Source organism: Lathamus discolor, chromosome 1 (genome assembly GCF_037157495.1).
Source record: "Lathamus discolor isolate bLatDis1 chromosome 1, bLatDis1.hap1, whole genome shotgun sequence".
In the NCBI taxonomy this organism is placed as follows: domain Eukaryota; kingdom Metazoa; phylum Chordata; class Aves; order Psittaciformes; family Psittacidae; genus Lathamus; species Lathamus discolor.
Window position 1 is genome coordinate 55,358,643 of NC_088884.1, and position 13,121 is coordinate 55,371,763.

Consider the following 13,121-nt stretch of genomic DNA (forward strand, 5'->3'; position numbering starts at 1 on the left):
ATGTCCAGTGCAGTATAAACAGAAGCTCTTGTAAGAGCTGCTGTCTGAGCTATTTCTTGTCACACAATTTTCCAAATAAGATATCAAACCTCTATTCACCTGAACCAGAACAGCTTGGTTTAGGAGGAAATTGAACTGTATTTGAAACAAAAGCTTTACCAGCCTGATTTCCCCAATAAAAACTTATTTTTTTTTAAGGAATTGGAATGAATCATTTAAAAATAAAGAATTAAGAAAACTGATACTGAGAAGCTATTTTGTTCTGTATAAGCAAAAGAATACAAAATGTCTTCATGTGTTTGACTTAAAAGACAGACATACTGATCTCAGCACTTTCAATAAATGCACTTATAAAGTTTTTCATTTCCTCAAACTCTGATGCTCCAATATTGGAACTTCCATCCAGAAGAAACATGACATCTATTGGTTTGTTGCACAACTCTGAAGAGGAGGAGGAAGAAAAAGAAATGTTATTTATACATGATAACCACAAGTAGCATCTGCTAATCTATTGGTAGGAGCAGAAATAGAAGAAAGGGCATTTTGAGAAAATAAGCAAATAATGACCAATTGAAACAATAAGTGATGCCCCTTCAACGAAAACTTTGAGATTTTATATTCAGTGGGATGCATGGGTATTTCAATTCCCGCTTTTCTACTAATGCTATTTTACTCTCAGTGGACTAAACCAAAAAAAAAAAAAAAAAGAAGAAAAAAACCTGACAAAACAAAACTACAACCCAACAGCAGCAACAACAACAAAACTCCAACAACAAACAAGCCAAACCACATAATACCATGAACCTCCCAAATCCTCCCTCCCCTCCCCCTCCCCCCCCCAAAAAAAACCTAACACAAAAACAATTGTCTCTTGAGGAAAGAGGAAGTATAATTTTAACTTTCTTGAGGCACACAGATAAGAACAACCTTTTTTTCTCCTGTCACTCTCCAACCTGTCTGAAAGCTGCTGTACTTTACTGAGAAATAGAGCCAAGGACTTCTGCACCTACAGAAGGCTGGCTGCAGGTCTTTGGCTTGGTACTGCTGAACTAGGGCAGCATCCTCAGCCTCCACTGAAGATAAATGGTCCATCCTTGGCATTTGGACAAGATGATACCAAATGAGATATGGGAAACCTTCACATTTCAGTGATGTGAGGGGGAAGTGGAACAGACAGAACAGAGGAAAGAGTAAATTACACAGAAAATACATCCAAACTTTACCTGGAAGGTCTGTCCAAGCTTTCCAAACTTTACGAGAGCAGCATGACTGCAGCACTAATTCAGGTGCTTCTTCAATAAGCGTGTTATAACTATGCAAGATAATGGGATTATTAGGCTGACTGATCTTTCTGAGCTCTTGGATATTTGCATTGGGGATTATGCCTATGGGAATAACATTTATGCTCCCAGGAGGTCGTGTGATAACATCAGTGGAAGGACTGGATGACACCATATATACTAAGTGAGGAACATCTTGCCTGCCCCCATTCACTGTCGTAAATGTGTGTTTGGAAATATAATCAAGGGCATTCCCAGTGTTGGTAGCCTTCCCTCCTTGGTATGGTATGCTCCTCACCTTCTCAAGAATACTTTCCTTTGACTGTGTTTCCCTAAAGGAATACTCCAGAGTGACAGACTCTGAATACTGCATGACTGTAACATGAATATCTTCCTGTCCCACGTTCATTTCTGTGATCACCTTCTCAAGGAACTTCTTGACAATATTGAAATTTTCCTCCCCTACATTGTCAGATCCTTCCACAATAAAAGCTACGTCCAGGCTTTTGTGAGTGGGCTTTTCTGAAAGGGGTGGTGGTTCTGTAAGTCCCCAAGGGGAAAATAAGACACTGGATATGGGTGGAGTGGATGTAGCCTGCAGCAGAGAACTCTCTTCTGGTCCAAGATCACACAGATGATCAATGAGGAGACCCCTATTATCCATTAGCTCCAACACGTTGTTCAGTAGGAAGGCTCTATTATCTGGTGACTGCTTTTCAATGAACCTGATTTGCTCCACACTGACATACGGTCCAATCCCTACAGGTATTACTGTGATCTTTTTATTCTTCAAAACTGGGAGGATGCTGCGGAGTTTTCCTGAAGACTTGCTTGCTATAAATAGCACTGCAATTCTGGCAGCATTGGTTCTTTCTGCTTTCCCAAATACATGAAACACTATGTATTTAAGGACTTCAGCAGCATTTGATGCTTCATCGCCTGTGTATTTTATGTTTTGGACAATTTTTCTCATCTGGGACTGTGATTTGATATCTTTAAGGCCAAGATAGATTGTGGGGCCAACCCTGTACACTAGAATTGACACTCGGATTTTCTTTTGGGAGATGTGGAGTTTCTTCATCATGCCAATTATGAAAGTCTTCAGCTGTTCAAAGTCCTCCTCTGACAGTTTATTGGAGCCATCCACGAGGAAGGCCAAGTCCATCATCTTGCTGCAAGAGTATTCACTGGGTGGCAGTTCAATGTCCTCCTCTGGAGCAGGCGTTGTCAGTGTTAGGGTGTCTTCCACTGGCTCACAGGATACACACGTTAAGTTCTTCCCTTCACAAAGACTACAAAAATCAACAAATTTAACTTTAAAAAAAAATTCTTATAATAACACATCACCCACATATAATGAAAGAATGTGCATACAGAAACAGTTAAGTGTCTCAAAAACACAACAAAACCGAAACATGGTGTGAATCAATGTGAATTCAATCAATGTGAATGGTCTAGTGTGATGCTTCCCTGACCATGGCAGGGGGGTTGGAACTAGATAATATTAAGGTCCTTTCCAACCCCACCTATTCTATGATTCTACGATTTTTTATCCCCCTCCCCATTTCCCCACAGCTCCCAGCATGGTACTGTACAGCTAAACCCTGTATATTCATGTATGTTTGTTGAGATCCAGGAAACATACGACAAACTACGATGTGTTTGTCAGAGGAAACTGTCTTTACAATAGCCTTTGGCAGAATATGTAAAATCTGTGTCCAGAAATTGCTTAGAAATCCATTGAACTTCGGCAACAAGCCACTGGTAGACTGAACTGGCAAATCCGGTTTGCTTCACAAGCAAGCAAAACATGAGGCAAACTGGAGGCAGCTAACACAAAGTAAACTTCTGGAGTAGGAAAGATGCTTTTTGATGTGATATGACTTAGCAGACTTCATGAAGAGGCTAAGCTTACCGAGATTCTAACTGTACTGAAAATAAAAGCAGCCCTTTGTCTACCTCTAAAGTGCTCTACATTCCTTTTCTTTTTCCTGACTTCATTTTGTTTTGGATAGAGCTTTGGCACATGTTAGTCCTCCATTTTTTTTATGTCTGCATTATCTTCCTTTTATTTACTGTGTTCCGGTTTTCAGTCCCTTTTCTCATATTAAATGACATATTTCATCCATAGCTGTTATCTCTTTTATAGTCCTATGTCTTTCCCCACCATTTCTACTCACCTCCATTAGTACATTTTTCTCTTCCCCTTTCCATCTCAGCTCCCATTGTTCTTTTCCCCTATCTCTGGTTTTCCCACTATTCATCCTTCTGCACTGCTATGAGATTTTTCACCTCTGTCACCCTTTACCTTTTAGGAACTTGTTTATAATTCATCTCTCCCTATCTCTAGCAAAGCCTTAACACTTCTGCTTTTCTAATTCCTGGCTGTGAGATTCTCTTTACTTCACTTGTCAGAGCAAAGAACATGGCTGTAATTATGCACAGGGTGGTACAGACCCAGTCAATATATTTTCCTTGTCTTACTGGACAGGCCAAGAAACAGAATAGGAAAAGTTTACGAAAGAGCAAAGACTAAAAGAAATGCTTGCTTTCACTGCCACAGAAACCCATGATGTACCAACTAAATAAGTCAATACTGGGAGAAGGTGCCATTTTCGAGGACAAGACTGGCAACGTGGCAGCTTAGTTTAAGTTCCCTTAGTTTAAGCACTATGTTCTTTTCAAGCTGCTTCTAGTGTCTTCCTAATTGAAGAATGCACAGCTACTTTTGGCATTAACATCTAGCAAATGCAGATTTATTATTTTAATCCTAATACGAACGAGCCTCTTCTAGTTTTCAATTTCCTTTGGATATTTGCTATAAAATTCATTTTTGTGCAATATTTTCTATTGTTTGTACAGATGGTGTAGGCATCTAAATTAGGTGACAGCTATGCAAAAGGATGTTTCCCTAGTGAGGTAAGTTTTCCTAATGTTCTGAAATCATTTGTGAGCAGTGGCCAATGTATCAACATTTAAGATAAATTATTATTAAGGATTACAAAAATTAGGGAACAGAGACTCATTTATGAAGACTTCTTTTTTTGACCTTTTGATGGAATTCAAGGCACTCTCCGTATACTGTTGTAAAAAACATAATAAAAAATTAATTGATTAGCCTAACAGTCTCATGTGCTGGGTTTATAGCACAGACTTACATTAGACCCGGCAAGAGGCCAGGAATTCCATGCCCATCCACAGCTTCTGAGAGGTTCAGAGCACTTGGAGCTAAGGTGATAGTCTGGGCTAAATAGCTGCTGCAGTTTTACAACTCAGTTACTTTTAAATATGGTCATAATATGCCACTGGGAAATTTGCAGAATGAAAACTGGTCTCTGCCACATTGCAGCCTATGGCCCTCATTCTGCATGGTGCACAGCATGTGCACCCTGTCATTAATTTCATCATATTTGGAAATGCATCCATGCAGTATCAGGCCATGGGATATCATCTTAAAATCTTGGGGAAAATGGTTTTCCAACAACAGCACACAATTCCAACTGCTAAAAGTCTCAGCAAGTGCTAGGCTGAGTGCACATTCAGATCTTGCACTATATCTAAGATTTTTTTTAGTACTGGCAAAAGGAAAGAGTCTGATGGCTTTACTGATGTTGAATCACACCTCACGCAAAAAGAAGTGGAACATCTGAAGCCAGCAGGGCCACCTACACATGGGAAAAAGCCTTTTTTGAAAGGAATTCATGAATTTCACTTGCTTAAATTCAGCTGACATTCTGTAATCCCTACTGTCACTGAAATACTTCATCTTCAGATTTTATGTGAAGGAATATTGACATAAAAGATGGTTTCCAAGCTTCACCTTCAATGGTATGTTTAAAGTTACATCCAGAAACTTATTCATGTGGATGTGATTCATGTGTCCCTCTTCATCCTACTCAACAGGCATGCTATTTGACTGAATAAGCTTATCATACCAAGACTGACAGTGCTGTGGATCATCTCTGTTCAAAACTATTCTCCTTCCATGCAGGATCTTGACATCTCCAACTGCACACATGGGACATTCTTCTGGGCTGACACAATCCAGGGACAGTTCATCAAGTATTTTCCCTGTTTCAAAATAGCACAGTAGTATAAAAGATGCCAATTTTCATCTATTGCAAAACTAATCATTGCATTTACCCTGCTATGAAAAAAACCCTAAACTGAAACAGCCAGTACCATTCAGAAGGTGAATATATTTTTAGAACAAAGCATTGACGATAACAGGGGAAAATGGCATTTTCCTTTTTACATGTATATCATTTATTTCTCCCAGTATCCCCTACCTCCCTCTGATCCCTCTGAACAGAGATACCAGGGCCTAGAATAGCTATTCTGGGTCTTAAAATACCTTCTTCCTTCGCCTTCCTATCTTCTCACTTTGCCTTTAGGAGCTATTTATTCATCTGCTTATCTTTCACTCTTTCCCTTATAGAATCATAGAATAGTTAGGGTTGGAAAGGACCTTAACATCATCAGGGACATCTCACACTAAACCATACCACCCAGGCCTTTATCCAACCTGGCCTTGAATGCCTGTCTTTCCTCTCCCTGCCCCATATTTCCCGTATTTTTTAATTTCCTTTTCCCTTTCTCCTAATCAACAGCTTACTGATTAAAAACAACAGTTTCTATAAGACAGTTGTTGGGAACAGTTATGCTGAAAGATCAGGCTCTCAGGAGGATGGCTGCTGGGCACTCTCAGGAGCATTAGAGCCTTGCGGGTAGTAAGCAGGTCAAGGCAATGGGTTTCCACCACTACAGTAGTTACTCTGAAGCAGGGCATTTTATGAGTGTCCGGCACAAATTCATACCCTACTTTAATCACATAGTCAACAACCTCTTGCTACACAGCCCCTAATTTTCACAAGTTCCTTTCTTACCACCTTGTTCCCATCATCTCTTGTTCTTGCTAGCAGTGCTTCATTCTTTTCCTTTAGGCACCTTTTTGTGCCCTCCACACACTGTGCTCATTTCACAACTGAAAACCAGGGTGCCTAACTACCTTCCTCTTGTGCAGTAAGAAACTGTAGTGAAAATACATCAGTAAGCCTGTTAAGGAATTAACTGCTACATGCAAATATTTTGCAATGTCCAGCCTTACAAATCTGTGAATATTTCTGGACTGCAATGCTTTCATGTAATAGAAACACCTAGAGGGTTAAAAAAAAACCCAACTACAACAAAACTCTACAGCAATACCTACAATTAGCAGGAGCATAGCAGAAAAAGGTAGGTAACTGCTTAAAGCTAAAGATGGACTTACCTGCAGGACAGTGTACATGACATCCTTCCACACACTGCAGAGGGCACTCCAAAGGCTGTGGGTGCTGGCATGTTATAGGACAAGCAGGTCCACAGGTGTTATATCGCCATTCACATTGATAATCTAATTCTTGTTTATTCAGGTCCTCGCAGCTTTGTGCTATGCAGTGAACGAATCAGAGGCAAAAAAAAAAAATCAAATCAGAGTGTATGCACTATGCCCTTCGGAACCATGATGACTTGGTGTAAAGTGGACCATATATACCTAGAAAAAGAAAGATCTCCATCTTTGAATAAGAATGTATGTTTTTTACCACAGCATCATCTCTTTTTCACATAGTAAAATACTAGCTCTAGACCAGAGATTTTGGTTTTAATAAAAACACTTGCAAAAAATAAGCTTTAATACATACGTGTTATTATATATATGTATATGTTACAGAAACCTTTTCTTTCTCTAGATTTGTTTGTACCACAGATTATTATATCTCCTAATTGAGGGAGTGGTTTTATTTTTCCAGGTGTGGCTCTGAACACAAACAGAAAAGGCAGTGGAAATGTCAGCATGAGCTGCTAACCCAGTCTCATTAAAAGTGAACTTCTCTGGACATCAGTGGGAGCAGAGCAGGATGAGAACAGTCTATCTGAGACAACAGGTTACTGATTAGAAGCTTGAACCTTTTTACTCAATTCTTCCTCATTACTTCCTCATTTGTGTACTTACGGCACAAAGCTGGTGATCTCCAATGGATAGTAACACCTTTCTGTGCACAGACATGTGCATAGGCTGCTATAGTGTCACAGAAGCAAGCACAATCCCCAATAGATTCACAAGCACAAGTGTCATACATGCAAATATCTATGTAGGGCTCAGGATTCACCTATGAAAGAGAAATACAGGGTAAGTACACTCAGTGATTCCTTCATCTCCTTCCTGTAGACATACTTCCCAAGAGTCACATAAACTAGATCCTTCTACTGATGTCAGCAAGGACTCAAACTGGGTTATGTTCTCAAAGTTGCTACAGACACTGCAGTTTATTGTCCCTTCATATTCCCCCTCCAGAGTAATTTCATACGTTTCTGGGCCCTGTCCCCATACCCTCTTGTGAAGCAGATTAGGTAGAATGAAGTCTGAATGGCATTACATCCCTCTCCCTTCAAACCTCAACTCTTGTGCTTGACTTCACATGACAGTCTGTAGGCTTTAGAATAAAATTTCCCTCAAGCAAAAGTTATTCTACAGCTTACTACTCGGTGATACCCTGCATTTCCTCTTGAAGCATCAGCTACAGGACAGGGTCAGAGAAGAGAATGCCAATTAGTTGGCCTCCTCCAAGTCCTGTATACTGTCAGCACAACCATACTTTTCCCCTCAGCTGTAATCAGTGTCAGCACAGATCATTGCAGATTAAAGAATGTTAAACACATGACACAATACTCACAAGTTTTTTGCATTCTTCAAAGAGGTCCCCAGACAAAATGCTGCATGATGTTTCTACCATCACCTGCTTCACTATGTTTCCATCACATAGTGGGGACATCAAGGTCTGCTCCCGGTTGGGCTTAATATTGTGAGAAAAAGTACACACTGCATTAGCCTTGCCTTCACGACTCTTGAAACTGAAGTAGAGACTCACTAGCACTAGACAATTTTCATGACAAAAGAAATTGTTTCCCTGAGAACATCTCAACCTGTTGTATGACAGGCACAAATCCTGCCACGGCGGAACACAGAATTGAGCAGGTCATCTCCTACATTTTCTCCAGCTCTTACTTGTTAAAACAACAGTTTTAACATTGACATTTTGATGACAGGAAGTGTCACTGAAAAATGATCATTCACAGCTCTACAGAAGGCCCACGGGACTCACAAATATAATCAGTCTTCAGCAGACAATACCCAAGGCTGGTGCGGAATAAGAATGGCTTAGTAGTCTCCTCCTCTCCCATTTAATTTACCTACTAACAAGAAGCACTAGTATTGACATGTTATTTATCACAGAGACAGTCTGCCGGTTCTGTCTTGTGCCTATTACACTAAAATAAGCTGCTCCCTCTCAGTTTTACGCTGTGGTATCACTCCTCATTTTTGCTACTTCTTCTGTGCTCCAATCAAGTCATATCAAAAAAGTGACACTTAGCAAGATAATACCGTAACTACTTAAAGTAACCTAAAAGGTTTCAGGTGATCAAAAATAAATGCTTCATTTTATTTTCTGATAATTTAACTCTTGTAAAGAAAGATCTAAAAAAGGCCTTTCCCCCGCCCCCTGAAAATTTAGATGAATTTTCAAGAGAAAGTTTTCAGCCTTAAAGCATCATCTGAATGAAATGTTTAATTTTACAAATGTCAAAACAGGTTGTTTTTCAGTTGCTTCCTCTCACTTTTTGGTTTGGAAATACTTTTGGCCATAATTATTTGCCAGCTCAAGACAAATTTATTATTCAATTTCATTCTTTCAAAATTCTGTATTTGGAAAAGAGGAAAAGGGCAATTAAGTTCTTGCATTCCTTCCTGTATCTATTTTTTTCTTCTGTTCAAGCATCTCCAACCTAAAAATAGTAACTGAGTGCTCTTCTAAAACGACTGAGAAGCATATAGGAAGAAATTAACCTGCACATTCAGTTGTTCATACTGAATTTGAAATACTAAGATTCGGGATATAGAATTTTGGATAGGGAATTAAGAAATTCTTATCTGAGCTCCCCATCTGAAAATACAGCTGTTTTTTCAGATTAAGCTCTAAAATGAGATTTCCAGTTATACCTGGATTTCAACCATCTGGGCTGGCAAACTCTATGAACACCCTCTACTGTACGTATTTAACATTCATCTGAAGCCAGACTGCACAGAAGCCTTAAGTAAGTTAATTGATCTTTTAGCGGATTTCAAGAAATAATATTATTTGTCAAAAAGATGGGGGAAGGAGTTAATTTATTTTTTCTTTTTTATCCTTTCAAACCTCTTTGCCCGCTCTTGAGTGATATTGTAACCCGTATTAATTAGTTTTCACACTTCATTCGCAATCACCTTTTCAACATCAGCACAGTACGGATTAACTTTCCAAGAATTCCCAAAGTCAACTGGATCTACTTCAAGATGTTCATTGCTGCTGGTCAAATCATTGTTTTGGATTCCATCAAAATTTCCACACAGACCACACACTTGATCCTTGCAGGGAAAGAAACACAAAATATATAAAACTTATGTCTGTAGACTGGCTTAGGGTTTTGTTAAGAAGTCTTTTTAGCCCAGTGCTTTAATGGCACAAGGCTTAAAAACTGAAATATCGCTGACCTTGCCAAGTTCACTAAAATAAACACAGTCTCTCACAGAGAATGTTTAGCTCATATTCCCGTTCTGCTTAGCAGAAAGTAGGACCATACTGTCTCCAAGGTCTCCAGGAAGCAAGATGACAACTGTGACCAGCAGTGTCCATTGGCCCTATTTGGAATATGTCCCTACAATCCCACTTTATTTCTGGAGATGACTATCTCATCACCATAACTACTAAATCTGGCTCCTTACACTGCTCTTGAATACAGAAGAAATCACTAAAGGCATATTTCTTAAGTACCACAGTACCACATCCTTTCTGTCATATCTCATCTCCAATGACCCAGGATTTACTCCTTACAGCTGAACTACTGCAAAAGTAAGCAATCCTTATGGTATTACAAAAAATTGCCTTAATTTTCAAGCAAGTGCCTAATACTCCATGGAAATCTATCAGAACGTCTGCATTTAAAAAAACGCTATTCCCCAGAGATAGAGTAACTGCATTCTTTAGTGAGAATAAGAAGTAAAGCAAAAACCACTTACTTTAAAATTGCCTTTTAAGATAACTGAGACTCCCATGGCCAGATCCCAGGTCACACTGATGCTTTTGCCCAGTAAAATGATGTAATAACGGCCAGACTTCATGACTTCTAAATCATTTTCGTCTTTAGAAGGTACCTTGATGTTTACCTGAATAGGAAAAGCACATTGTGCTATCAACTGTGTCTCTAATTACTATTTCATACAGGTCACTTTCCCAGTGGGACACGTGTTAACATAGGTTAACAGCTACTTTCAAACATGCTGTTCTCCAGAGAAGAGATATTTCCCATACGATATACAGATGTCCCAGAGCACTTGCAAAACTGTAGACAAGGTATTGCTAAGACACTGATTACAGGCTTGTCCCTACACTCGCCACTGCTGTGGACAAATTATTACCTTAAAAACAACACTTCTGAACAGAAAACTGGGAGACAAATACAGTATTCCATTTTCATCACATTTCTCTAAGTTTGAAGGTGGCAATGTCCCTTTTGATGCCAGAGTATAACATACTTGCCACAAAGTTCATGCTGACACAAAGCAATGACTGCTAAACAGATGAAGGGCTGATAAAGAAGACAGGATATACAAAATTAGTGATCAGCTTAGTATTCAGTGGATGGCTCACTGAAAAATTATGTTTTATTTTTATTTCAACTATTTAGGAAACTATCAATTTTGTGCTCCTAAGGCAGGAAAAGACAAAAGGACAGGCTAGGTTTAAGTTCAGTGTGAACTGGGAGAATCATATGCACCAGTGGTCTCTGAAGGACCAGATCCTGATTCTGAAGGACTTTCTTCCCAAACAGCTACACCAATAGGAAAAATCCTGAGAGATTCCTTTTGGTATCTCTTTATTTTTCCATCACTTTCACTTCCCCTGTGTGCCTCTTTCTCTTTCCATCTGGCTGCAAATTCAAGCCGTCCAGTTCCTAAGAATTTAAGAGATTAATTTAAAATGCTTTCTTTCACACCATAATCCCCTTTCAGTGGGAAATCTAATAGGATTATTAACTACATTTGGAGAAAAAGGTCTGGCATGGCTGTTACTTTAAGCACCATTAATTCATGAACTGAAAACTGCTTAATTGTGGAAGAGGCAGATGAAAACTTTCAATCAGCACAAATAGTGACTAAAGCAAGGAAGAAAGAGGAGCCAACAAACCATTCACCCACTTCCTAGTTTGAGGGCAAGAGATTTATTTTTTCCACTATTCTTTCTTGCTCCATTCAATAAAAGCTCATTTCTGTTCACCTTTGGGTTATTATCAGAAAGCTTTATCTCCAGAGATGATAGTTCACATCCTCAAAGGATCTCCTAAAGAGGGCCTACAATGTCTTTAGGGAATAATATGTTAAAAGGTATTTTAGGAACTGGAAGCTTCTTCATATTCTCTATTGCCAAACATATTAGTATCTAGTCACACTGGTTACTTAAATTCTCCATAGAGTATTCTCTTGTCTATGCAAACTCAGCTGAAAAAAAACAGAGAAGGACAAAGCTGAGCTGGGAGACTGACCTAACTTATAATATTTCTGTATTTATGAAGGCTCTTTGCCCAACCATGAAGTCATAAACTCTTGACCTTACAAACTGGCAGATCTATTTATTTCAGAAAAGCAAAAATGAATTCACGAGATTTTTTCTTTTTATTGCAAGCCAGAACCATAACAGGCAGATATTTCAATTAAGCCCCCATTTACTTAAAACTAGAAGCACGCTTATCAAAACAATACACCTTAAAACTTGAACTATCCTGCTTCGGAATATTTTAGTGGCAAAAAAGACTCAATTCTCCTGCTTGCTTCTTGTGGAAAAGGAGTGTAGGAAGTCATCACTGGGTGAGAAATAGCCTAAGAGTCTTCATATGAGTTGTTTTACCTTAATCTCTCCTTCAGTTGCTGTTCTTCCTGTGAAAACCTGCTCTAGATATTATTACACTGAGCCTTAAACTCTAGGAAGAAAGCTAAAAGTTCAGTCTTGCGATACAAGCCTAGCTCCCAGAAGGATATACTCTCTTAGGAACCAGACACCCTCTGTTGCTGGAATTGCTGGATGCCTTATCACCTCCTGTCTTTCCTGCCCTTCTTTAGGTGTCCAAAATGAATCACAGCTTTTCTGAAAACCTGCCACCTAAAGAAGCTTTTCTGGCTCTATGGAATGAGCCCTGCACTTCCATTCATCCTCACCCAGGTAGGGGATTATTTAGCAGTAGAAATAAAGAGCTGGGCGACCAGTATGTCCTCTGCTCATTTTCCCAGCAACCAAAAGCCTACATGGATCATACATTGTCATGATGCACTGCACAGACACTAGTAATAATAGTCATGTTTTATGTCTCCTGTCATGTATCAGTGGCACACAGCAACAGCAGGCAAGTTTGCAGGCTAGCCCAAACCTGGTACAGCTTTGTGAACCCAAAACAAGGCAAATGTAGCCTGGTTTCACCTTGCACTGGGAACATTTTTGTAAATCTCTGGTCTAGATGCCAGTTCAAATCACCATGTTTCTGAAAACTGAGCAACTGAAACTCTATAATCCACTGTAGCTGCATACTGTTTGAACACACAGTCTTAATTGCTACAGTCCCCAAGGCTTTGCCCCGTGGAAAGCTTGTTTCCTGCCATGGAAGCACATGGGATGTAGAAGTGATTCTTGGTCAGTTCTTCAGTGTTTGTTGATAGGAAAAGAGAAAAAAAGAAGAATCCAGTCATCTGGATTTTCCATGTGACAATTTAACAGA

At 39.3% G+C, this 13,121-nt stretch overlaps 1 protein-coding gene across 1 annotated transcript in view; it reads right to left on the reverse strand.

The window, feature by feature from the left end:
* Window positions 1-13,121, reverse strand: part of VWF (von Willebrand factor) — a 132,292-nt gene that overhangs the window by 59,015 nt on the left and 60,156 nt on the right. The window contains exons 22-29 of the mRNA XM_065672083.1: window positions 10,375-10,521; window positions 9,583-9,723; window positions 7,994-8,113; window positions 7,273-7,429; window positions 6,550-6,708; window positions 5,216-5,351; window positions 1,224-2,572; window positions 322-441 (exon numbers count right to left, since the gene is read on the reverse strand). Of these exons, the coding sequence (XP_065528155.1) occupies window positions 322-441; window positions 1,224-2,572; window positions 5,216-5,351; window positions 6,550-6,708; window positions 7,273-7,429; window positions 7,994-8,113; window positions 9,583-9,723; window positions 10,375-10,521 (2,329 nt within the window). The remainder of the gene's footprint in view (window positions 1-321; window positions 442-1,223; window positions 2,573-5,215; window positions 5,352-6,549; window positions 6,709-7,272; window positions 7,430-7,993; window positions 8,114-9,582; window positions 9,724-10,374; window positions 10,522-13,121) is intronic.